The following is a 26323-nucleotide window of genomic DNA, read 5'->3' as shown; positions in this document are numbered from 1 at the left end:
CCGGACCGCTCTGGGATGCTGGTGTCATGCCCTCCAGGGTCTCAGCCTCGGTTTCTCTACCTGTCAGGTGACAATTAGCCCATCACGCGGGACCGTGGAGAGAAACAGACTCAGTGTTGGTCAAGTGCACACCACAGAGGAAACATTGCATAACTAAGGGCTATTACTGACATTATCCAACATTTGAGATTTAAAATGAGTGTAAAAGAATTTGGCCATTATCCTCATATCTCTGAGCGGGAACTAAAAACAAAACAAAAAAAGGCCTAAAAGTTCCTTGTTGCCAGATTTACAATGTTGAATCATCTTACTTTACCTGGAATTTGAGTATAATATTGGTTCTTGATTATCTGAGAGACATAATGCACAGAGAACTTTTTAATCACAAAATAACTACTCATCGGGGCGCCTGGGTGGCTCAGTGGTTAAAGCCTCTGCCTTCGGCTCAAGTCATGATCTCGGGGTCCTGGGATCGAGTCCCGTATCAGGCTCTCTGCTCAGCAGGGAGCCTGCTTCCTCCTCTCTCTCTGCCTGCCTCTCTGCCTACTTGTGATCTCTCTGACAAATAAATTTTTAAAAAATCTTTAAAAAAATTAAGAAAAAAAAAAACTACTCATCTATGCCACAAACACTTGTGAATGACTTTTCTCAGTTACCTCCCCAAAATGCAGAGAACATAAAGTAGTTTTATCTAATACCTAAAAATACCAACAATGATGACAGCGCGGTGATGTGTGTGTCGTGAGAATCATCGGTGCTTCCTAGAGAGAAGTACAAGCAAATTTAAGACTGGATGTTCTTTCCAGTGACTTCCTCCGCAGCTTCTCTAAATTAATGCAATTAACCGTGAGCTGCCACAGTGACGAACAGAAGACGGTGACCAGTGAGGCTGGGACCGAGTGATAAAAGCAGTCCTCCGTCAGGGAGGACAGGCCCGAGGTCAGCCGGGGGCCACCGCAGTGTTAGACGGGGACGTACAGACAGGAGGCTGGGAACCGCGCTCCCAGCGGTTGCTCCCAGCGGTTGGCCCGCACCGACGCTCAGCGCCCACGGCCGATGCTGGGATCCGCCACCGCCCAGCCCCTGCGCCACTGTTGTCCTTGCCTGTCCTTCAGTCTTGTTTGTTTTGACTGACTGGCTTTCCTGATTGCGGCATTAGATGCGTGAGAGTCAAGTCCATTAAATATGTCTTTTTTCTTTTTGGGATTCCTTTTCCTAAGTATTTCGAAGCAGTCTGCTTAATGACGTCACAGACTGTAAGTATCGTCATATTTCTTGTATTAGTCTCGTGTCAATGTTTCTGTTGTAAATATCTCTCCGTTTTCCCACTGACTTCCTCAATAGTTCTTTTTATGTGTTTTTAAGTTTTTAAATATGGAAGATTATATTTGAAATAGAATTCAAGGAAAGCTAAGAAAGCCTTCTAAGTGGTCCAGTTCTCGGGTCCAGGTGCCAGCAACCATGGCAGTAATCCGTCAGTCCAGTAAACACCCGCTGCCCCACCTTCCCCTGTGATCGTCCCCGGGGGGCGTACTGTGTTCCCCTTCTGCTGGAAGAAACGCAGACGGGCGGAGTTCAGTGACCTGCTTGTCCAGCTCCTGCAGCTGGTAGGTGGGGTGGACCCAGGACCGTGCAGGCAGCCACGGCTCCAGCCTTTGCCATGCTGCCTCTCAGCTCTCCTTGGGCAAAGCCGTCTCCCACAAACCATTGCTAATCCTCCCGCTGTGCCAAAGCTGAATTCTCTTAATTCACTCGCACACAGAACCACCCCTGGGGACGGTCTTAGTGGGGGCAGGTCATATCCATAACCTATTTTATAGGAGAGAAGTTTTCAAGAGACCCCAAATGGACAGCAGCACCCAAATCTCCAGCTACTGCTGCCCCTTTCTTTGGCTCCTGAAGAAACGCGGACAAGCCCAGACTGAGCCAGTAGGCAGAAGCAGGCCAGGAGCTCCTGGGCAGAGGGGCAAAGCCCTGGCTGCCTCCCGCTGCCTCCCTTCCTGCCTTGTGCCAGCTGCGCGCCTCGCACGGTGTCCCTAACACTCGCTTGCCCAAACTCCGAGTGGGGACATCAGTAACAACGCTTGCCTCACAGTCTGTTACAAAGGTGAGATGAATTCATACATTTCAGCAGACCGCAGCACCTGGCAATAAAAAAGCACGGAACAGACATCAGCGTTGCCATTATAATGATGTCGTGGTTCAGGGGGGAGTGCTCCGAAGGGGCCGTTGACACGAGGTGGTTGACAAAGGATGCTGCCTTAGACGAAGTCAGATGTGCATGAGCTTCGCGTGAAATCCAAAGTCAGGGTGAGGGTGAGACAAAAGTTTCCTCAACACCTACCATATGAAGGGAGACAACATGGGAAGGGTGTCCGGGTGGCTCAGTCAGCTAAGCATCTGCCTTTGGCTCAGTCCTGATCCCAGGGTGCTGGGATCGAGTCCTACATTGGGCTCCCTGCTCAGGGGGGAGCCTGCGTCTCCCTCTCCCTCTGCGTGCCCCTCTGCCTACTTGTGATCTCACTAGAGAGAAGTCTCTCTCTCTCTCTCTCTCAAAAATAAATAAATAAATAAATAAATATTTTTTTAAAACAGAGAAAGACATGCAAAGATAGCTCCTGTCTTCAAGGAGCTTAACTCTTGTAGCTGAGATATTTTCAGATTTCCTGTAAAATGGGGTACTTAGTGATAAGTGTTCCAAGAAAAGTATACACTCTCTGTGAATGATTCAAAGGAAAATATCTTGTGATTTTTGTGATCAGAAAAGTCTTTATGATATGATGAGCTTTTTATAGATTTTAATAAGCAGAGATGGGGAAGGAAATCAGAATGAAGGAAGAGCACAAAGGAAAAATGAGAAGGTGGGGAGCCTCTTACTCTTGGTTGGAGATAACAGTTGTCATTTGACTGGGGCCCAGTGCACCTGCGGGAGATGATCGGAAAGTAAGCATTGGCCTCGGGCCCATTAAAAAGGACTTAATTCCAGGCCAAGGAAGCTGACATGTATTCTGCAGATAATGATAGATTTCCAAAGGTTCTCACCAGTGGAGAAATGCAAAGCAAACTGAGTTAATGAAGGTTTAACTAGGGGTTGAAAAGGATGAATTTGAGGGACGCCTGGGTGGCTCAGTTGGTTAAGCAGCAGCCTTCGGCTCAGGTCATAATCCCAACGTCCTGGGATCAAGTCCCACATCGGGCTCCTTGCTCGGCAAGGAGCTTCTCCCTCTGCCTCTGCCTGCCTCTCTGTCTGCTGTGCTCGCTCTCTCTCCCTCTCTCTCTGTGATAAATAAAAAAAATCTTAAAAAAAAAAAGATGAATTTGAGGGGATAGAGAGATAGAAGGCAGGACACAATGGTGAAGTTGTTCCAATAGTAAGACAAATTTAGTGCCGCACTCTAAGGGACTAAGTGTGAGGCCGGCTCTGACCGCTGCAGGGGTTGGAGTGTGGGATAGGCCTGCGTTACTCTTCTCACACTTCCACAAGCGACAAGTCCAAATTCCTTTGGTAATATAGTCCAGTGTCTAACATTTTTCATGGAACAAAATTTTCACAAAAATAAAGCATAATATATTCAGAACGAAGGAGGAAATGTTATAGGAAACTGTCATTCGGCCAATGTTTGTTTTAAATAGTGCAAATTCAAAGATGCTTTCACTCCCTAACTGGCTGTATTAATATTCTTCAATCTCACTGAGTAATCTAAACCAGATTAATTCAAAATTCCGTTTCTTCCAGCTCTCTAAAAAGATCTTTCTCCGTGCCTCTGAGTGTACTATTATAGAAGATGGGTGTTACCTTCCGTCCAGGGATCAGCGAAATAAGTGTGCAATCTCACATTCTTGCAAGGAGTTTTTCAAGCATATGGCCAGATACAGATTGATCCTGAATGTAAAAATCAAACACAGTGCTAATATTTATTAGATACCTTCCCAGCGTATCATTGAATTATTCAAGTTACTAGAAAAGATTTTCCATTACTGCCCTTTATTATAAATATGAAAGGTTAACAGCAAGTAAAGTTTCTAGAAAAATCCTATGAGCCATGTTGTTCTTTGGAGATTTTAATGACACTTGGGTCATGAACAGCTGTCAATAACGAACTCCGGATTTCAGCCCTAACGATCAAATGCAAGGGCCTCGATTTCTTGTCTGTGGCTCACACGCACACGTGTAAGCACTCAGCAGGGCAAGTGAGCGTGGGGGCCCCAGTTACCTCTGCGGTCTGGAATATCTGCAGCCCAAAGCCAGCCCTTGTCTCCATGCTGGGAACCAAACAGCCTTCACAAAGGGCAACAGTCAAAGTACAACAATGGAGCGAAGCCTTACGTGCTCATGTCTGGGGTGATCCAAGGCAATGGCCCGACCAAGACAATGCAGCCTTCTCCGCAGAGAGCTGTGTAGTTGAGAGTCGACATCAGGAATTAAGGGAATCGAATTTGTTGGAAATTTCAATTATTGGCATATGCGGTCCATGAGATCAGAAAGATTTGCAATAAAATGTTTACCCTCCATGTAAAGATTTGGGGGAACAAAGAAGCTGATATAATAATCAGACAAAATTATGTAATGAAGTCCAGTGAATATTAGAGAAATTTAGCACAAATACTCAAAGAATTACAGATACATGCATTAATGTATGTCAGGTCCGGGCATATAAAGAATCCAGGCTCATCATGTTGTGAGACTTTTTATGAAAGTTTTCATCATTTTTGAAAATTAAATGAGTATCTAGAAAATCGTGTTTTTTGACATCAGTGAGGATTATAAAAGAGATAATGGAAAAGAAAATAACAGCACTAACCACACTTTGATACATTCTCATAGTCTAGTGATAGCCTCTAAAACTTCTCTGTTTTAATTCCAGCCTCGATTTTATTTTTGCCAAGATACCACCTAGCCTGAATAGCAATTACAGAATATGACCCAATTATTTCTTCAAGAAAAAAGAAGAATTTTTTTTTTGGTTAGGAAACTAGATATTTTAATGAAAATGTTCTAAAAGATGCAATTGTAGTAAAATAGATGAGGAAATCATACTTCCTTGTATTAAAATATTTTTCATAAAACATTAAAAATATATTAATAAGAATTTAATCTCATATAAACAAGTTAATCTGCTCTAATATTGCTTTATGTATGTTTATATGAAATTGCATGGAGTAAAACAAATTATGTCATCATAATATGGTTTTTGTATCTCCTACGGAAATACTTGTATAGAACAGTTTTAAAAAGCATATTATAGAGAGAAAAAAAATCTTAGACTTAGTGAAGATGGTATCTTTAAACAAGTTATTTTCTTGAAGAAGCAAGGGAAATTGCTAAAAACAAAATTTATATTTAAAATTAGTCAATAAAGTTCAATTGTCAATGTTGATCTCAGTTCTCCATGTTAAGTGGCAGGTCAAGGAAAAGAGAACCATTGGGCAACCAAACCATTTGGGAAGGAAAGAAATATTTGAGGGATCAGATATAAACTTATTTTTTATTTTACAGTAAATTTTCTGAAAACCATATCTGTAGCTATACTTAATTTTTATTAATCATGGTGACTCAAAATTACAATTTGTACAGTATTAATTTCACAGAGTAATTCCAAAACAATTGTAAGGACTTAAAGGAATTCAGAATTTTGTGTAGTTTTGTTTTGTTTTTTACCTTCTGGCTTTTTAGAACCTAATGTTTGGGGTCCCAGGTAGGTAGTTTTTTATAGGATTAATCGGCGGTTTCCTGGCAGACTCTGGCCCAGAGCAGTGTCTGGTTCCATGGGCTAAGATGTGAAGGCCTGCGATGTAGCTCACGCATTTTATTGTACCTGGGCTTTCAGATCGGACAATAATGAGACCCGCCAGTAGCTTTTCCATATGAGAAAAACAACTTTAACCGCTTCACACCGATTTCTGCAAACAGTTTGCTTTTTCTTAATTTATAACGTTGTATCTTAGAACAGGCTGTACACAAGAGGAAGTGAAAAAAGTCATACATCCTGAAATGTCTCTCCAAATAATAATATTTACCTTATCTCATCGAATAGCATGTCAACTATCAATCTGACCTTGTAGTAGCTCAGTGCCAGTCAGAAATTCAAAATCCTTTATAATGTTTGTTCTTACCTTAGTATCTGCTCTCCGTGTAATATGCAACTTTCTTTCTGCTACAAAGCTTTGTCGCGTTAATTAAGTTGAAATAAGAATATGGAAAGACTTTTTGTTCCCTCGTTATTCACTAAAGAGGGTGGGCAGGTTCATCACCAGATCTCAAAACACAGTGGACACAACTGTGCTTATTGATGCTAAAAGAGATATTAGTTTGCTCACTGAAATGCATCTCCCGCCAGAGGTCAGGGTTAAGGTTATTGGCATGGTTGATGAGGACTCTCATGTTGCACCTGTCTACACTGCCTCTCGCCTGAAGATAAATAGCAGACTTCAGTTTCCAAAATAAGAGTGTTGTTCTGTATGACCTCGTTTGTACAAATCCGGCTTGAAGGGCCCCCCAAAGTCTTGACCGAAGGCCATGGTAAATGAGGGCCAGACCGAAGCGCTCCAGGTGGCGCCAGTGACAAGCCTCGTTAGTAACTGAGCTTGGTCCTTCCAAGGACGACCTAGGAAGCAAACCTTCGGTGGGCGTGGGCGGCTGAATGGGTGGATGGAAAATCATAAGGGAAGGTTGTAAAGAAAGCTTTTTAGAAACTGAATCACTGCAAATGCTCCTCCTTCTGGAGGTGATAATCACTTTCTCTAAGTAACTTAATGATTATGCGATTCCCTCCGCGATCCCTCAGATCTTTCAGTTCCCAGGGTACTACTGCCTCCGGGCACCTTTAGAAGTCACAGCAAGTTCTTCCGGCCATCCTGTTGCCCCCCTGAAACAGTGTCTATTGAATCAGTCCAAAAGAAATGATGCCAGAATGTCTTGTGCCCTAGGAAATCTAACTAGAGAGATCTTGCCACTCCCTGGCTTCCCAGGATATTATGAGACTTTGTTTCTCTTATAAAAACTACCCAGTAGATAAACCGGCTAAAGAACAAATCATTCTCATAGGAAGGGAAAAGAAAGAAAAAAAAAAAAAAAAAAAAAGAAACCCCCATAGCAAAAAAAAAAAAAAAAAAGGTTAAAGAAAAAATGTTAGCCCTCCTAAGTAGTGGGAAGAACGTTAAATTAACTAAAGTAACCTTGAGTAAGGTTTGGCAGACAGAGTCAGGAAACGGGATTTTCATGCTAGCACCCAGGGCTGTGGGGAACAGTAAACTCAGATGTTGCCCATAACATTATACATTGGAATAACCTTCTTGAAAATCAGTATGTATAAACCAACAACTGCAAAAAAGAACTGTGAAGCAGTAACCCAGCTTCTGAGGGTTGGTTCCAGGTAACAACAGAAGTAAGAAAGAGACAGTGCACACCAAGACGTGTATTTATTGCATCGTTCTCGAAAATTGTGACAGTCAGAAAGTAGACAGTGTCCCTGACTAGAGGAGGATGGCTACATAATTCACACCCCCGCAGCCCGTGGCCGGTAAACAGTCATTAAAAGTTACAGTTCCGTGTAACGTGTATCCGTGTTGACAGGGACGAACGCGATAACTTGGTGGAACCGTGCACAGTGGTGACAATGTCTTCCAACCTCAAGGCCTTTCTCTGCGTCCGCGCTTTGGCACAGGCCGTCCTTCCCGGGCTGCTTGATACAAGCCCGTTTCTTCCCAGCGTTTGGGTCTCAGCTTCAGTGTCACTTTCTCAGGAAACCTTCCTGGTCATCTGCCCGGGGCCAGTCCCATCCCTCTCTGTCATGTCCCCTATTTCCATTGCTCCTGGAACTTCTCACTCTGGGAAATGCTCTCGGTCCATCCTGGGGTCCTGGGCGAACGTTCTGCCTCTTCCCCTGGGATCACTCGCGTGTCCCTAACCCTGTTCTCCACTCACCTTCAGCTACTACGACACCGCAGGGTGTGTCTTCTTGAAGTCGCAGAACTTGGAAGCCTGCCTCTGAGTTTACATTAGAACCTGGCACCCGACGTCCACTGTGGGCTCACCGCCTCGCTCCTCTTGGCCTCCCAGGGGGCAGCCAGTTTGCAGACGGGGCTCCGAGCGTTTGAAGTAGAGTGTGAGCGACCGGCAGCTGCTCTCGCCCCCCTCAGGGGCTCTGGCTGCTCCCACAGGCAGCGCCCCCCACACAGCCCAGGCCCGCAGACATGGCAGGGGTACCCAGCCTTACCAGGCCCCCTCCCCTCAGCGGAGGCCAGCCTATGCGGAAGGAGGGCACGTAACGAATTTGGTGTCTTCCACTTCTTGGCCTACCTTAGAACCCCTTGACTCCTGAAATCCCCACCACTAAAGCTGCTTCTTTGAGCCAAATGTCTCTATAAAAATGTAAAGAGTCAAGATACAAGGACCCACCATCACCTGGCAGATGTTTTAAGACCAAGAGCGTAGGTCTTGTCTAGAGAAGCCTATAGAGGGGCAGTGTTCCTTAATGGGCAGTATTTCCAAGATTTTCATTTCCATTAAATGGAATGATTTACTTAGAGGCCTTGGGTGGCGAAGGATTGAAGGATAACAGAGCCCTGGTAGGAGGACCCTGGAGTGAAGGACGTTAAGAAATCAGTTGAGCCCTGGGTCCCGGTCTCTCCCTCCACCTCCTGGAGGTTTGTCATCTGTGCTTTTTTGCCAAGGACATTTGCCCCGTTTGCCCAGAAGCTCTGAGTCTACTGCACTAAGGTCAAATTTGGGAGCCTGGCCAGGGATAGGAGCCATGAGGTCCACCACCATCCCAAGGGACCCAGGGCCATTGAGGAGTCTACAAGAGGAGAGAGAGCTTTTTTGGCCAAAATAGAACCCCCTGTGGTGATGGTGGTAGATGGGGTGATTTTAGCTAAAATAAGAAACAGGAGAGCAGTGGTCCTAAAGCCCCGTGTCGGTCAGCAGCCTCCTGTGGGGATGAGCTCTGAGCCCGAACGCTGGTCCATCTCTTCCCTTGGTCTCACTGCCTCTTTGCCGGCATAACTTTCTCCATGTGGTCAGCAATAGGCAAGGACCCCTTCTTGCTCCACCCCCCTAACACCACCCCCGCAACAGCTACGTGCTGGATATAAAAAGGCAATTTTAACACATTGTTATTAGTACATATTAAGTGCCAGTTAGTCCCTCAAAACACAAAATAAGGAAATCCAGATATATATTATTTTGCAAATATTAAGTCCCATGGTAATGCTGCATAATTACGACCTAACTGTGGCTCCGGGCACAAGCATCAGGTTTGCATTCAAGAGCAAAACCCACTTTGTCCTGTTGATTTCCAGGACTGCACCCGGCGCAGTCAGCCAGCGGTCTAGGAAACTGGCTTATCGCGAACTGTGCCCCCGAAATTCAGCAAATCAGGAATTCACTGACGGGAAACAGAAATAAACGGGGCCACCGGTGCTAAGAGAGTCAAGCCTGACGCCCTTGGCAATAACCCGTGTCTCCCCCAGTCCCTCAGGTCCCAGCATATCGGACGGTCCCCAAAGGAGGACAGGGCTTAGGAAACTCTGGGGGATACGCTTACGCCATAAATGGCTTAAAAAATCCCACAACCGAGTGTCTGGATAGAGACCCAAGCAGGGTCTGAGGACCCAGTCTGGACTAGAGGGACAGAGGACTCCTGAGTAGGGGCACCGGAACCCAGGGCTCCGTGGGCAGCGCGGCTCTGGGGGACAGTGAACTTGTGCTTCTGCGTGACTTGAAGGTAACGGCACTCGGGTCGGCGCCTTCTCGGAAGCCCTAGACTGAACCCGTGGTATAAACGATAGAGCAAAAAGCTCCCTCCAGCTGTTCCGTGGGCTGTCCCTCCTGTCACCGCAGAGCAGAGTGACACGACGGCCAGTGCACTGGCCAAATCACGACCGACGTCCTCATGGCTGCGGCGGTAACAACGGTGGACACGTATCCGCGGCTGCTGAGTCAGAAGGACGGAGCGCAGAGCCTCTCATTGTCTCCAGCTCCGGCCCTCGCAGCGAGTATTACGGCTGCTTCCATCGGAGACTGAGCCCCAGGTTGAGGGTCCCACGGCGCCGGGTCGCAGCCCGCCTGGGCGTGTTTCCCCGAAGCCCGCGGGCCTCACCCCCTCGGGGACACCGCTCGTTTTGTCTAGACTCACCTCCTCTTAAAACCCCGATTCGGAGGAAAGCGATTGTGTGCCCTAAGCTGAGGCATCTTCCAACGATAAAAGCGTAACTCAGGCAAATGCACATCCCTCGTTCGAAAGTACCAGAAGTCAGCGTCTCTGGCCGACGGGCGTTTCCAGCAAGCTTCGGTTTCGCTTCTCACACAAACCCGCCGCCGCCACGCCAGACTAAATGGCCACATCTTCATGTCCCCACCCCACACGCAATTAGGATATATTTTTAAAAACTACTTTGATTGGACTTGAGCAAAACCTTAAACATTTGTAAGAATTTCGTTAGGCAAGCGCCAGTATTTTCAGATGACGTTCTGCGCCAGCACGCTTGGTGGCAAAGTGGGTGTCTCTTGCCACATTTCACTCACCAGTGGAGAGGCTGATAAAGTTGATAGTCAGAGCTTTGGAAGGTATCGCAAGGTTATTTTAAACTGAGACCCCCGTAAAAGGCTTGACGGTTTTCACGCGGCCGCTAGCAGCAGCCACCCAGTCTGCTCAGCCCCGGAGACGGCTCCGATCTGTTCATTTAATATATTATTTTTGCATTAGTCGAGCTCATTTGATGAGAAACATTCCCACTCTGTAAAATCTCCAGCTAATGGCTTGGAAATCTACTTGAATTTTGCGCCCAATAATTCATTTCAGAATTTCCAAGGAGGAGATAGTAAAGGCAAGCCGAGATAAACCCCAGATCAGCAGGAAAACATCTGATCGACGTGTGTTTTCACTGCAAGCATCATTAGTGAGTTGATCTCCTTAATTATTTTCTGCGGTAGGACAAAAAGTACATCAAGGCCATGGAGGCCTTTTACTTTGTGGCTCCCTGCCCACTGTGCAGGCGGTTCCTCTAAAACGTTCTAACCAAACTTTGTCATGCTGCCCATGTCCAGCCTGGTCCTGCACAGGTTGAGTCCCGAACTCATTACGTAGATGAAAGTTCCGACAAAGATAATTTGGGGAATATATCTCCCCATAGTTTACTGCGTCTGCTGGTAACATTTGGTAGAGATTTGAAATTTCTCTTTTCATTTTTGTGCCTCAATTTAAAAAAAAAAAATTAGAGCTGAAAGTGGGTTGTATCATTAATGTTTCCTGCTAATGGAAAACCATAATAACAGCTGTCATTTTGGCTCACTTTAAAAAATTTTTAGTATCAGTCTAAAAGTAGTAAAATTATTTCCAATAGGTTTGCCTCACTCCTAAAAGCAGCAATCAATATTTCTTTTCCAATTAAAATCACGTATTTGGTTATCTCTGGGGCTGGTTAGAAATTACTGTGTGGACATATAAGAAATTATATTAAACAAAATTTAGATATTAAATGAAAACACTGTAAAAAGTTGGCATTTTCTTCATCTTGGAACAAATGTTGCTAATAAAGTGAATGGAATAATCTAATCAGATTTTTCATTTTGGAAAAAAAGTTTGATCTTCTCAAATTTGAGGGTGATCCAGGTAAACCCCACTTTACCCCACTTTAGACCCAGGAAGACTTTGGGAAACAGATGAAGCTACCTAACTACAGACACCCTCCATGCACCTAAACACATCTGCTCAGACTTGTCCAAATTCACATAAATGCTATTTTCATGGCTAGGAACTCACAAGCATGTACATAGTGGACAAGAATAAGCATTGGGCAAATTGTTGGCACTCCACTTGGCATATAGTTTATTTAGAACGGAATTTGCTTATGTTGAATCTGGCTTGGGTAAACCCACGTAGTAATTTATTCATTCATACCTGCCCTTTACAAATGTTCAGGTTGCATTTGATGCCCATGAACAAGGTTTACACTGTAAGTAGTATGATCCTATCCTTCAAGAGGCGGTAAAATGTAGGAAGGCTAAGTAAGCATCAAACACTTCCTAGGGGGTTCCAGAGTGACATGGAAATAAGGAGCATGAATGGATTGCCGGCTATAGCCCTAGGAATTCAAAAGAAGGAAAGATGACTTGGAGTCAACTTCACAGAGGAAGTCAGTCAGAGCGAGCCTTCGAAAGGGTAAGGTCGGACGTACCAAGAAGGAGAGGGGAGCACACTGTTATGGGGAATTTCAAAGGCAGAAATGAAAATTGCTCACTTTGGGGTTAGGAAGAAGTCAGGTCTGCGTGGAGCAGGAGGTCTTGGGAAGGAGCAAAGTAGGAGACTGACCTCATGAGGAAGAGCAGACTCTAGAGGGCTCCGACGATTGGGAACTGGAACTTGACAGACACCACCATGGGGGCACAGATGTTGCCTGTGGTCAGGAGAGAAGGCCATTAAGAAGTTAATCTGCATGTCGTGAAAAGAAGGGCCATCTGTACCCCAATGTTTATAGCAGCAATGGCCACAGTCACCAAACTATGGAAAGAACCAAGATGCCCTTCAACGGATGAATGGATAAGGAAGATGTGGTCCATATACACTATGGAGTATTATGCCTCCATCAGAAAGGATGAATACCCAACTTTTGTAGCAACATGGACGGGACTGGAAGAGATGATGCTGAGTGAAATCAGTCAAGCAGAGAGAGTCAATTATCATATGGTTTCACTTATTTGTGGAGCATAGCAAATAGCATGGAGGACAAGGGGCGTTAGAGAGGAGTAGGGAATTTGGGTAAATTGGAAGGGGAGGTGAACCATGAGATACTATGGACTCTGAAAAACAGTCTGAGGGGTTTGAAGTGGTGGGGGGGTGGGAGGTTGGGGTACCAGGTGGTGGGTATTATAGAGGGCACGGCTTGCATGGAGCACTGGGTGTGGTGGAAAAATAATGAATACTGTTTTTCTGAAAATAAATAAAAAATAAATAAAAAAAAAAAAAGGAAGTTAATCTGCAGGCTAAGTAAGCAAGGAAGGGGAGGCCACGAAGACGGGAGGGCAGAATAGAGGACTAGATACGCCCCAGGGTGGCCCGGGTTTCTGGCACAGACCCACCATGACCGCACATCACCAGCTGAATACAGCAAAGGGAGGAGTCAAAGAGGGCGCTGAGACTCGGGGCTTGCGAGGCTCATGGAGTCAGCACTCACCTCGTGGGCCCACTTGAGAACCTCCACACAGCACTGGATTCCATCAATGACTATTCCAGAGGCCCACGAAACAGTGTATTGAAGGAGCGCTTCAGGGACAATGGGGACCTTGCACTTTGTTCCATAATTTCCCCAACTTCTGTGGCTTTGGGTTCGCTTTTTTTGTTTTTAAAGATATAGAAAGATAGCTACAAGATTTCTCCTGTTTACCTCTTCACTCTCCCTCTCCCTTCTTTTAAAAATATTTTATTTATTTATTTATTTGACAGAGAGAGAGAGAGAGAGAGAGAGAGAGAGCGCACGCACAAGCAGGGGGAAGGGCAGGCAGAGGGAGGGAAGAAGCAGACTCCCCGCTGAGCAGGGAGCCCAGTGAGGGGCTGGATCCCTGGACCCTGGGATCACGACCTGAGCCGAAGAAAGACGTTTAACTGACTTAGCCACCCAGACGCCCTAAGAGAGGTTATTTTGGGGATCTAGGAACACTCGATAATTCTTCCATATAAATTAAAGGTAATTGCTTCCTCGATTTATGCCACTTTGGCTTACAAAAGGTTTTATAGAAATGCTTTACTTTCAAAGAGCAGGGAAAACCAGTAAATCACAAATGCTCCTAAAGATGGGGTTATGGGATGTGAAATTAATCCTAGAATTTCCCTCTATTACTCACGTATTGTATGGCACTGAAAAAATAAAAAAGCCCTTCAAATCGGCCAGCCCTGATTGTTGTCTTTCGGCACACCCTGTGAAGGATGTCATTATTTCAAGCACTTAGGATGAAGTAAAGATAGCATAACAGTCCGTGTGGTGAAAAGGAGGCTAAGGTGAGCAGGGTGCTGCCCTGTGAAGCACGGATGTGTGGACGGCACAGGTCCAGTACCTGCCCCGCCCCAGCACTGATTCCCCTAGACCCTCTCCCCCAATGGCATTCCTCCTCTACGGGCTTGAAATTCTTCTACAGCTTGAAAGGCGGAGTTTCTGCTGCCTTGCGCCTTCCCTGTGTTGACAGAGGATGCTGACGTCTCTCTTTCTGGATCTTCTATCCCCCTTCTTGTTGCGCTTCAGGGACACCTGCCGCGATTTCTCGATCACCCACGGTTTCCGTTGCTCTGTTGACCTATTTCACTTCCCTAAGCGGAGTTTGCTTGCCTAGGGAGGGATGCCAGCAACAGTAGCCAGCTCACTGGGCTAGTCTTTGCTTTAAGTGACGCTACGTTCACTTTGCTGTTATTACGACGCCACCGCGAGATAGGCCAGCGGAAAACAGATTCAGGACAGAACAGGACAGAGAACTCTCTGCCCCTTTTAGACGCAGTCTGCTCGTTAAATGCTGTGGGCCAACAAGAAGAGAGATGCGCTTTCACTTCAAAAGCTTGAATCCAGTTAAATTCAATGGCCACTGAACCTATTGCTACAATTATCCTGTAGAGAGATAAATTAGTCAACCCCCCTACTTTTTTCAGTATAACTTCCAGATAAAAATGGCCATTATTCAGAGATGGACCTAACTTGCTTTTTTGTAACCTTGACCAGGTCACTATCAATTAAATACGTTAAAAATCCACATTTGGTCTTTATTGTAATAAGTCAGAATCTATATGGACTTATTGAAATAGCAGAGTGGAATAACTTTTCACAGCGTGTCAACAAGTAATTTGACTTTTTGACAGTGTTTTATTTCTTTTTGCCTGAAAGAGTGCTTTTGCTTCCAAATTATATAACCATTAGGCCTTTCAGGTTTTCTTAGAATTTGATCTGAAAGCTGAGTTTGATGCTTAGAGATTTGCGACTTACTTTGTAGAATTATACATTTGCTTTATCAACTTTTCAGTTGAAATACAATGCATCTCTTGAAGAACCACCATTTCCAAAAAGCATGTTCCAAAGTTATATTGTGATCTTACAAAACATCATGTTAGGATGGTAGCGACCAGAGATCACCCGAAGTTCAGTCCCTTCTTTGTACAGGGGAGGGAACTGAGATTGAGAGGAATTAAGCAACCTGTCCATACTGAGACATCTAGTAAGTTATTGAACACTGAAGCTACTAAGTTGTTGAAAAGCTGTATTACAAGTCATTTGCCTTGACATCCAATGTTATTTTTACTATGCCAGTACGTTCTAATGTCATCATTGTTAATATTTATAGAGAAATAAATCTAATTTGCAGTTAGCGGATGGTAATTGTTTAGAAATTTTCATTGTCTCTCTGAAGGGGAATTTTAATATTTAATAGACAATTGGGCCAAGATCCATGATATCTTCAATTTCACAAGTGATCGGTGGCCCCATTCAGAAGATGAAAACCCTTCCTTGAGCTTTTGAAACCGTGTTGGCTTAGTAGACTCTTGCTTTAGTCACCCAGCCCCTGTGTCAAAAAGAGAGGAAGAGAGAGAGACATCCAGCTGGGAATCGAGGTCTTGCTTCAAAGCTTTTATCTTCAGAGGAAAGAAATCTTGTGAATTTCATTACTGTCAACAAGATCTGAGAAGATTTGAAGTATTTAAGCCCTTGGGCATCTCCAGCATGCCAAATGCTATAGTTATTATAAGTTATTGGTTGCAAAAGCATTGCAACTTTCATTCACACCCGCCATGAATGAAGACTTTGGAAATATCCATTGTACAGTCATACTTCGGGGTATGTTGAAAACCATTACTTTCTAAGAAGATAAGAAGTCAACAAGGAAGCGGTGACTAAGCTTAAGCCAAAACGGGGAAACACCTGGAATTCTGAACGGGGTGACAGGTGTTATGGTGAAGGAAAAAAAAGATCAGTCCCCTCCAAGTACCACAGCAAAGCTAAGAAAGAAAACAAAAGAAGCATTGGTTTAGGATTCTAAAAGCAGATAACCCTCAAAACATCTCCCCCAAAGTGTCCTTCTCTCAGTGTAGAAAAATGAGTTGTGTTACAGGATTTTCTTTCCCTCTTCACTCTCTCCTCTATTCCCTCATCTCCAAAAAGGATCAGACTGGAATTCACGATTGTTTCCACTCTACTTTTCCAAACTTAACGGGAGAAAACCCTTTGATTCCAAAACAAGGAACAATTTCTCTAGAGTCAGTTGGATCCAAGCTAACCCCAAATAAAGGGATATTTTTATAAAAACAAATATTGACAATTTAAGCTGGGTCTTGAAAGTAAAAATTTCTTAAAAAGTAAAATATATCTTCTGTTTCTCTTTTCCTCCTTTCTTGAATTAAAAAGAAAAAATTCAAAATGCTTTAGAAGAACCATTTCATCAATATTATGAGATATAATTTCAATGCCTTCTCTTTTTTAATGATAAGAGTTATCTTTCGGAAAATGTTAGTTTTATTCTACCGAAGCTGACATCTGCGTAAACACCAATTAAGTGCGCCCAGGGAATGCCTGCTTGGTCATCTCAAGCTTGTAACTGCTAAATCCATGACACCCAAAGGAAAAATTTGTTCAGAATCATCCCACAGAAAATCTGTGATCAAGAAGGATCTTGTAATAATAATAATAATAATAATATTTGCGGTAGGTCCCACCTGCACATCCCTGCCAAGACCTGAACCCAGGCCCCAAGGGCTCACTTTCTTTCTCCACAGGGATGACATCACTGACACGCAGTCCGGAAGGAATGCAGCTTTAGCTCTGACCGAGGCCGGCAGAAGTTACAGGTTCTGACAAGCAGAACTCACTGCAGGTCTTTAGAGCCCTTGAAATATTTTAGCACAGCATTGAGAAACCAAAAAGTGCCTTTTCTGGTCCAGAAAGAAACGCTTTGGTTTCTTCTGGTAGCACTCTTTTTTTTTTTTTAATTTCACTCTCTTGCTTTGGGGATGTCGGCCAGCCCCATTGGGTCACATACCACAGGACCAGAGTCCTTGCTACGCACTCAAGCTCGCCCACCACTTCACCTGGGGATACGGTGCAACAAATGTGCTGTCTGTAAGTCATTTTACATCAAAGGATGCTCTCATACTGAGAACCGCTTCGGGCTGGACTTGGTCTGGATACACGTTCAAATACCGTGTCTGCAAAGTGACCAGACTTCACAATGCATGAGACTCCACACACGAATGGCCAGAGAAACCACGGGAGGCCAAAAGAGGGTACAGCCAAACCATGATGGGTCAGGAGCAATTCCTTTCAAAGCCCTGGTTTTATGGCTGCAGTTTCGCCCGAGGTACACTGTGAGCATGGGTCTGCTTGGCTCACTGTCTGGTGCTGCCCACAGGTGCTGTGAATGAGGCTCTGTCGGGTGAACCATCTTTTCATCTGAGAAATGGGCTATTTTCCCGGTTGTTCAAGGTGCTGTTGTACATGGGGGAGCCAACATGAGCCACTGTGGTTGCCGAGCATGGGGAGCTAACATCATAAAGTCGCAGCTTTTAAAGTCAGTAGTGAGCATCAAGTGACCAGAGCCTGGACAGCATTTGAACCCCCTCATCATTTCTAGACCCACGCAGGTGCTTTGTAACTGAGTTTCCCAGGCCGGTATTTTTTCTCCGAGGGTGTGTTTCATTGGCTTTTAAAAGCACTTAGGTTTTTCCCACCGGGGTGGGGGGTTCCCGCCCTGCCCTCCGGGGAGCAAGGACCACTCCAGCCAGGACATCCCCCAAACCCACAGAAGCATTTCCCTTCTGGAAATTGGGCCTGTCCATCTTCTTAGTCACACCCAGAAAGTACAGGCTGAGTTTAAAACTGATTTCATCTGTTGGTTCACGTAATGATTTCATCTGTTGGTTGACGTAATAGTTCAGGCGCGTGCAATAAGCCACCCCAGGTAGGCAGTTACAAGTTTTGTGTTTCCAATGCCTTAAACAGAGCTTTCCCTTCCAAATAACACCTTTGTGTAGTACCGTTCCCATGAGAGTATCTACACATTTAACACTTAAGAGTATTTACCGAAAAACGTTCAAGTCAGAAAAATCCAAATGTGAATGTAACTGCTTGAGCCTCGCTGTGTCCGTCCACGCGTCTGAGATAGAAGTCTGGGGCACCTGCAGGAAACACACAGATAAGGATGCTCTCGGGACACAGGTCACCGAGATAAGCCAAGCAGCAAGGGGGATGCCCGCGGCCCTGAGGGTCCTTGAGGCGAGGGTGCAGGAGCCTGTATTGCCTTCCATGGTGGGTGCGTGTGATCAGAGCATTCTACAAGGGGGCGCTCAGTCAGAGGTTCCCCAGGAAGGTGATAAGCCCTGATTTTCCTGGATCTCATTATTCTGCGGTGCCCAACAGAGTGCCTGGTCTACAGAGGGCCTCACATCGTAAGAGCTCCCAGCAGGGCCGGGGCCAAAGGCACCCACAGTGGGACCAAAAAATTCTGCCACCACCAACGGCAGCGCTGACGTGGGAAGCCCTTGCTCTGGCCGCTGAAAGTGTCCCCTTTTTTTCTGGCTTTGCTTCTCCTGCCTTTTGCCCTCCTTCCTGTAATCACATTAACTGAAGGAAAAGAATGCAGCTTCTACATGGTTTAGAAATCGCAAAAGTGCTAAGAGAATCTCTCACCCAAATCCTACGTGATACGTATCTGTTGCTGGCCTGTGTCCACTACGCACAGATATTTGTGTGAGATGCAGATGTGTCTCATGTAGTATCCCTTTGAGGTGGCCCTTGGGGACGAGGTGTGATTCATAGTCATGTCTCAGAGCCGCTGAGTTCATCGCCAGGAGCAGGCTGGTACCAGAAGCAAGACTGGGATCCAGACATCCCGGCTCTGACCAATATGGCGCCTGGAAGAGGAAGCATCTGGATCAGGGCGGTTTCAAGAGGGGTATATAGGAAGAAAGTGTGCATGGGATAAAAACCTATTGCCTACACCATCGACCGTTTCAGCATGCAGAATAACAAATGCATTTACGAGGGTACTAAACAGGCACCACTTTCAACCACTACCTGTACACCACCGGCGTGAAGAAACTCCAAGAAGATGACTACACCCCTTGCTCTGCTCTGCTTGCCTATGACCCCTCTAGAAAAGCAGTCTGGCTTAAACCTCTTTTATAGTCCCTATTTGTTTGGTCATAAATAAAACATATCTTTTCCATCGTCGATGTATCTTTCCAGCTGCTGGACATAAAACAGATTCCTAGCTTCCTAAATTGAAATGTCATCTTTCTAATCAGAACCGACGGTTGTAAATAACCATCTGGATTTTTTTTTTAAGTGCCCTATTCTTACAAGTGAACCTTTGGACCGCATCGCGTGTGTTGGAAATGGTGAGCTCCAGCTCCGATTCTCAAAGAAACGGCAATATAACCGCTTGGGAAGGGAGAGCACATCGCTCACCTGCCTCTCAACATGGTTTGAGGCTAAATTGTGCCCTGTCATCGCTAAAGCATGCCAAATAAGGGATGTGTTCCTTTTTGGTCTTTTTTTCTGCCCCAGTGATATACGTTCTGCCAACCACAAAATATGCCAACTCCAACTCACTTTTTGAATAAGCAACTTCTGTTCTGTTCCGTTCTGTTCTCTTTTATCATTGGGTTTATACGCTGTTGAGAAACAAAAAAGCTACATAGTTTACTTACTCCTACAGTTAAATATTTTTTAAAAAGCAAGAATAGGTTATTATTGAAATAAAGTGTTGCTTGTCACTGTAGCCTTCTGGAAGTCAGTGGGAAAAACAGGGTGTGTTAAGCTTTCCATTGTGTGCAGACTTTCCAGCCCCTCTGCCTCCACCAGGAAAATATGTGTCCCGTGATCTATTCAGTTCTTGACCTTTTGACTAATATGCCAACAAAAGATGCCATTTATTAGTGATTGATTTACGTATCTTTGCATAAGGAATGAGATCGAAGCTGTCACCACTCAGTACCATCACCGATGACATTTGCCATGTGCCCTCTAGATATTTGCGCTATGGGCTTGGCTGTCCCGTGCAAGCAAAGCTCATGCAACCTTCTCTCTAAGTCCACGTCTTTCATGACCAGGAGAAGTCTATCAGGCATGCCATCCTGGAAAAAGAAGCACAGAAAGATCAGTCAAAGACCCCTGTGACACGCTTGCCCATTCCAATTGGAATCTTGGGAAGCAGAAGCTGTTCCCAACAGACACCTTCTATGATATCCATCGCACTTGTCACACGTGATCTGTCTCTGTCCCTCCTGCCCCTTTTTCTGACTCTCTTTCCCTGCCTTCTTTTGGACTTTCTTTCTTAAGATCTTTTCTTGACACCTGTAACAAATATCAATGACCCCCTCCGACACAGACACATACACACCCGTGCGCACGCGTCCTTCTCTCTTAATTCAACCTAAAGACTTTCTCTTTTTGGAAAGTTCCCCCAAATAGATTAATACCACGTTGTCCTCCCTAGTGGGCACTTCTGACTGCAAGGACTCTCTCCTCCCACCTCCACGTGGATCTAGAGGAAAAAATAAGCCTGTTACTCTGTGCGTTTTATCTACATTTTTGTTTTCTAAAAAGTTAATCTTTTACTCAAAAACAGTAAGATAAAAATCCTTCTTCAAACATCTTATCTCTTGCTTATTCTACAGTAACTCGTATTTAGTTCTTTAGGATGATCAACTACTCTGTACATCAAACCCACTTAAACTGAGCTTTCCGTGTGATCACAGAAGTGCTTGCATCGTGAGCAAGGGGAGCCGTCTAACTGAGGCGTCTGGGTGGCTCGGTTGTCTAACTGGCCGACTCTCGGCTTGGGCTCAGGTCATGATCTCAGGGTCATAAGATCGAGCCCTGCATCAGGCTCTGTGCTGGGCATGGTACTTGCTTAAGATTCGCTTTCTCCATCTTCCTCTGTCCCTGCCCCCGCTTCACACTCTCTCTCATGTGCCTGCGCTCTCACTCTCTCTAAAAAAAAAAAGAAAGAAAGAAAGAAAAGAAAACCTCACCTAATGACAATGGCTTTGCATTATAAGGCTATTTGTTATGAAAAATTGATATATACCATAGCTTTATGACTCATAATCTCACTTTGAAAATCAGTAATATTTCTGCCTGCCTTCACCCCCACCGAAAGAAACTAACCAGGAAAGCGATTCCTTTTCCTTATGCTATAGAAGACAGTGATATTTCTCTAATGGGTTTCTGGAAAAATCAAGCAAAAGAGCTGCTTATCTGCTGTGTGGGGCTGCACTTGTTCCTTTTAATACTGGTCTGAACCATTGCTCGGTCCTTTTGTACATGTACAAAATAACTGAGGAGAAAAGTTTGAAAAACCATTTTTCCCTCTATAATTTTCACATTCGAGCAAAATCAACATTTTGGAGCCATACTTGAGATGTGGACAGAATGAGGACTTTTATCTGCAGCTCCGGCCCGAGCAGGTCTGCGGCCGGTCACTTCAGCAGAGATAAGACGGGGTGACGTGAGCAACTGAGCAGCGGCGTGACCATGCCCCGCTTCCTGGGAGCACAGGAAGGTCGAAGCCCTGGAAACGTGTGCGAAGCGCATCACGACGTGTGTGTCAGAGAGAGCTACTGGGGAAACACTCGCGGGATCTCTACCCTCTGGATGGAAGCCGAGGGTCTCCGTTCTAGTTAGACTCCCTCGCCCCCGGGTAATTCCTGCAGACGTCGTACAGGTTGGGTGCAATCAGGTACTTCTCCTCCAAATGGTCTGAGATGGAGTTTGCCCACCCAGGCCCCCAAGGCCGCGGAAGGCGCATCCCGGGAACCCCTTCCCGTGTAGAAGCTGGCGAGGAGCTGCAGAGGGCCCTTCAAGGTTCTGCAAGGCCCGGCCTTGGCTGGTCCCTGGGAAACCGTCGGATAGCTCCAGCAGGAAAAGCAGTTTCCTCCTAGCCGCCCCCCCAGCCCCCACATCTGGGTGATGGCAATCACTGCAGATGATGGCACGCTTGGAAGAGAGACAGATGCAACAGCACCAAAGACATGGGGGCGGGCTCGGTCTCTCCTTCCCAAGCGGATCCCTTCAAACCCCTAACCCGATGAGAGTGTTCATTTCTGGGACTTTGAAGAACTCAGGGTCCAAGAGAACAGTCTTCGTCACGGTCAGTGCTGAGATCTGTGGTTGGTCGTGTGCCTGTGATCACCCCACTTGGGGTTAGTCTGCTGTTCCCTTAGTTCAGAGGACTTTGCGTCGGCCGCAGTCTGGGGCTTTGCGTGCTCGCAGAGCTGCTGTTTCCACTCCTAGAACTCCCCAGGACCACCTAGAAAATGTGACGCGCTTGTGTCCCCTCACAAGCGTTTGGAGAAAATGCCTAGACGGGTGTGTAGGGTGTCTTGGAGAAAACGGCGCAATAACGGGGCTCTTTGTGTGTTTGAACCAGTGAACTCCGGAGACGGCATCGACTACAGCCAGCAGAAGCGGGAGAACATCGGCGACCTGATCCAGGAGACGCTGGAGGCCTTTGAGCGCTACGGCGGGGAGGACGCCTTCATCAACATCAAGTACATGGTCCCCACCTACGAGTCGTGCGTGCTCAACTAGCGGGCGGGCCCCCTCCCGGCCCCGCGCCCGCAGCCCTCTCCACTGCTTTCGGCATCTCATTCCTGGTGACTTCTACAGCTTTCTCTTCTCCAGCTGCTAAAATAGTGGCTTCTGGACCATTGGACCGTTAGCCCTATTGAGAGCAAGGCTTTCCAATGCATAAATAGTGCCTGTTTCTTAGATTACAATAGTGTACTGTGCTTATTTGTTCTCCGAGAAGAATTGCTTCTTTATACGGCTCGGACAGAAGCAGGAGTCCGAGCGAAACCTTCAGTTGTATAGACAATAAAACTATGATTTTCATGCGCAATTCAGCAATTGCTGTTCTGTGTCTGCCTGCCCCGAGGGTGATGTCAGAGGCTGTAAGGGAAGAGTTTATGCTGACAGCTTAATAGGTGTTTGTCATGGAGGAGAAACCCGGGTTCTGCGGCCCCTCTCCGGCAGCTGGGCAGAGCTCCGCGCTTGGACATTCAATAAAACCGTTGACTCTCCATTCCAGTTGCAGAAGGACAGGGTTGTGGCCCCTTATGGGGCTCAGCAACCAACATAATGAATGCTCCCAGCCCACTAGTCGTCTGGGCTTGTGGGGGGCTTTCCGGTGCATGTCTGGGGGAGACGGGAGGGTTGGGGGTGTAAAATGCAACACAGCAAACGCGATAAAAATGCCAGCGTGCGGGGCGCCTGCGTGGCTCAGTGGGTTAAAGCCTCTGCCTTCGGCTCAGGTCATGATCCCAGGGTCCTGGGATCAAGCCCCACATGGGGCTCTCTGCTCAGCGGGGAGCCTGCTTCCCCCTCTCTCTCTGCCTACCTCTCTGCCTACTTGTGGTCTCTGTCAAATAAATAAGATCTTAAAAAAAAAAAAGAAAGAAAGAAAAAGAGTGGGTATAAACTCACTAGCTCTAAAAAAAAAAAGCCAGCGTGAATGCCCGACAAGCTGTCACCCGGCCGTTTGCCTGGGGCTTTTGATCATTTTTGAGAATGACTTACATGCATCTCAACAATTGTTTGGCAATTCTGTTTCCCTTTGCTTCCACTCACAAGGTGGACGGGTTCTCCTCTCTGTAGGTCTAAAGGCAGTGTTTTGGAATTTTACTGTAACCAAACAAAAACAAAAACAAAAAACAAAGAACATGTAGTTTTTCATTTAACTGAGAAAGAAAAAAAAAAAGGTGCCCAAAGAGAACCCCAACCGTAAGGTAATCAACCCCCCGCCCCATTTGGCTTTTTAGGCTCAGCTGGGTGCTGAGCTCGGGGCGTTTGAAACTCAGCCCAGAAAACTTCATAAAGACGGAACACTGACTTCGCACACCTGAGAAATGCCGCAACTGCCCAGAAATGCGTAGCCTGAAGTCTCTCATTCTGTAGCAAAGTGCAGTTTCTGCACAAAAGTGAAGACACAGGACGTGCTCCACCATGCACGGAGCAATGGCCTCGAGATTACTGTCACTAATTATTTAAGACTCAAGTTTCCCAAGGCAAACACCAAATTCGAAGACTGGTCCATTATTCATCTTCCTCGATGACTGGCTCAGCATACGAAATCTCCCATCTCAGCAGCTCCCACCACCCAGATTCCGGAAGCATTTTTTAGGATAAACAGAGACGCATGACTATGTAAAACAAAGTGGCTTTGGTGTATATTTTGCAAAGGCGTAGTTAGAAGCAGACACCGACAGGTTAAGGCAGGTTTTTCTCCAAATGGTAATGTTCACTTACACCCATTAGAGCTTGTCCTGGCATCACGGACGTATCTGAAGGGACACCCATATCCGTGAGACTCACAAAGATGGTGGCTTGTTGGCACCTTTGGAAAGTTCCTCCTTTCCTTGTTTTGTTAGGAGATGGAAGCAGGGCTGGCCTATGGCAGCAACAGGCCTGGCTTCTTGCTCTGGGTCATGTTCTTGAAAGCTACCTGGGAGAGGGAACAGAGAGTGTCGTGTCTGCCCCCTCCCCCAACCCCGCCAGTCCAGGAGCCCCAGCTTTGGCTTGGAACTAAAACATCACGGTTCCTCTTCTGCTCCCAACTTACTAGCTCCGCACCTTGGGCATGTTAGTCAGCTCTCTGAGGGTCAGGTGCCCTCGGTGGTAAGGTAGAAATTATTCCTACCTGTAGGAATGTTGTAAGGACTAGAGTGATCCATGGGAAGGGCCCAGTGCAGTTTCTTATACTTTTGGCGTTTTATTTCCAAGAGAAACATTATGAATAATGATGAGTTTTTCCCCCAGCAAAGCAATGTATATTCGGAGAATCTTCAAACAATATGGCACTTCCTGCAAGGCAATGATGAGTTCCTTGTTATAACGAGATAATTTTGCAGAAAACCAAAATAACTCCATAAATAGCACCACGTTCTCTGGAGAATTCTTCAAACGTCATTTTACCGCTACGGAGATAGGAATGGCCTGCTTTTCAGATCCTACCCTAGGTTGGTCTTCTGCTTCTCCCAAGTAATTTCGGATTAACTCAAAGGCAGTAGTGGCTTCTTTCATGGGCTCCATCTTTGCACTGAAACTTCCTTTTAAAGATGCCTAAGGGTATGCGGCAATGAAAAGTGGGAGCTGTCAAGCACTGGTGTGGTGGGCAATGGTGTTTGCCTGTGTTGTTTGTGTGTGATTGTGTTACTTTTACCGGAAGATGCCAGCCCAGTGTCACAGTTAGTTAAGGGAAGCAGTCAGTAAAGCCCTGAATGTGAGAGTCAAGATCCGGGTGGGAACTCTGAGCTTGGTACTCAGGAGCTGCAGAACCCAGAGCGAGTCCCTGGAACCTGATCTAATTCCCCCTAAACGCCTCTGCTTCCCAGGGTCGATGCCAGGGCCAAACGATGGGTGCAGGGTCCAGTGGTTAGAGCACCGGAGTGGGAACCCGGCAGATCTGGGCGGGAATCTCTTTCCACCAAGAAACAGCCTGGTGACCTTGGGCAAATTATCGAAACGCTCTAAAACTCAAATCCCTCATCCCAGAACAGGCCTTGCAATGTCTTCTTTGCAGGCTTGGAACAAGCATCACATGACAGATGCATGTGGTCAGCCCATCAGGGTGCCCCGTGGGCTTCCGGGATCCTAGGAGGATTTTCCTGGGAAAGCAGCCAGCCCAGTGCCTGAGGTTGGTCGTAGGTGCTCAGTCCCTGAGTAATGCCCCGGGCAGGGCTGTTCTCGCTCTGCCTAACAAGGTCCCCATCGGCGAGGGCATGGTCTCCGGCCTCCCTCATAGTCACGGGTCTTGGCTAAACATGGGTCCTGGTGAGAAAGACATCAGAGCTTCCACAAGGCCACCCACCCTCCCAGAATTCAACTCGGGAGTCACACCCTCACCCGTAAGAGTGGCCTTCCCCTCCGGCCACCCCGGGACGCCAGCCGGTCATCTTTACTACAGCGGCAAAATGTCAGGCAGAAATATAGAGTTCAAAAGTTCTGCGAAATGGTTGCATACTTGGGGAATAGGATTTCAAACCCGAAGCTTTCTTAAACAAAGAAAGCTTTAAGTCCTTCTGGGTTCACTTACATGAGCTCTCGAGAGAAGTTTCAGGGTAGGCTATGGGACATCTCGGAACACCGTAATTTAGAGAAGCAAAAATGAAGTCATGTTAAGTCTGTTTCAATACCCAGGGCATCGCGTACTTCTTTTGGCTCTTTGGAGATGTTTGTCACCAGCCATTCGTAAGCAGAGGCTGGGAAGCTAATATACCCTGGGAAATACTCCCCGGGACATTTTTTGAAATAGAAATTCTACTTTCAGGATTTTAAGTAACAGCAGAAAAATCTC

General features: G+C 46.0%; 1 protein-coding gene and 1 long non-coding RNA gene across 2 annotated transcripts in view; one reads left to right on the top strand and one right to left on the bottom strand.

Moving 5' to 3' along the window:
* Positions 1–22742, top strand: part of PACRG (parkin coregulated) — a 507220-nt gene extending 484478 nt beyond the window's left edge. The window contains exon 5 of the mRNA XM_044242604.1: positions 22400–22742. Coding sequence (XP_044098539.1) covers positions 22400–22560 — 161 coding nt within the window. The 3' untranslated portion in view covers positions 22561–22742. The remainder of the gene's footprint in view (positions 1–22399) is intronic.
* Positions 12148–18871, bottom strand: LOC122902728. Its single transcript, XR_006383855.1, has 3 exons — positions 18655–18871; positions 18049–18143; positions 12148–12396 (listed from the first exon to the last, which is right to left on the bottom strand). It is a non-coding gene; the product is annotated as an uncharacterized LOC122902728 (long non-coding RNA).
* Positions 22743–26323: the final 3581 nt, after the last annotated feature.

The sequence above is a fragment of the Neovison vison genome, chromosome 1 (assembly GCF_020171115.1).
Source record: "Neovison vison isolate M4711 chromosome 1, ASM_NN_V1, whole genome shotgun sequence".
NCBI lineage: Eukaryota > Metazoa > Chordata > Mammalia > Carnivora > Mustelidae > Neogale > Neogale vison.
This window is presented reverse-complemented; position numbering and strand designations above follow the sequence as displayed.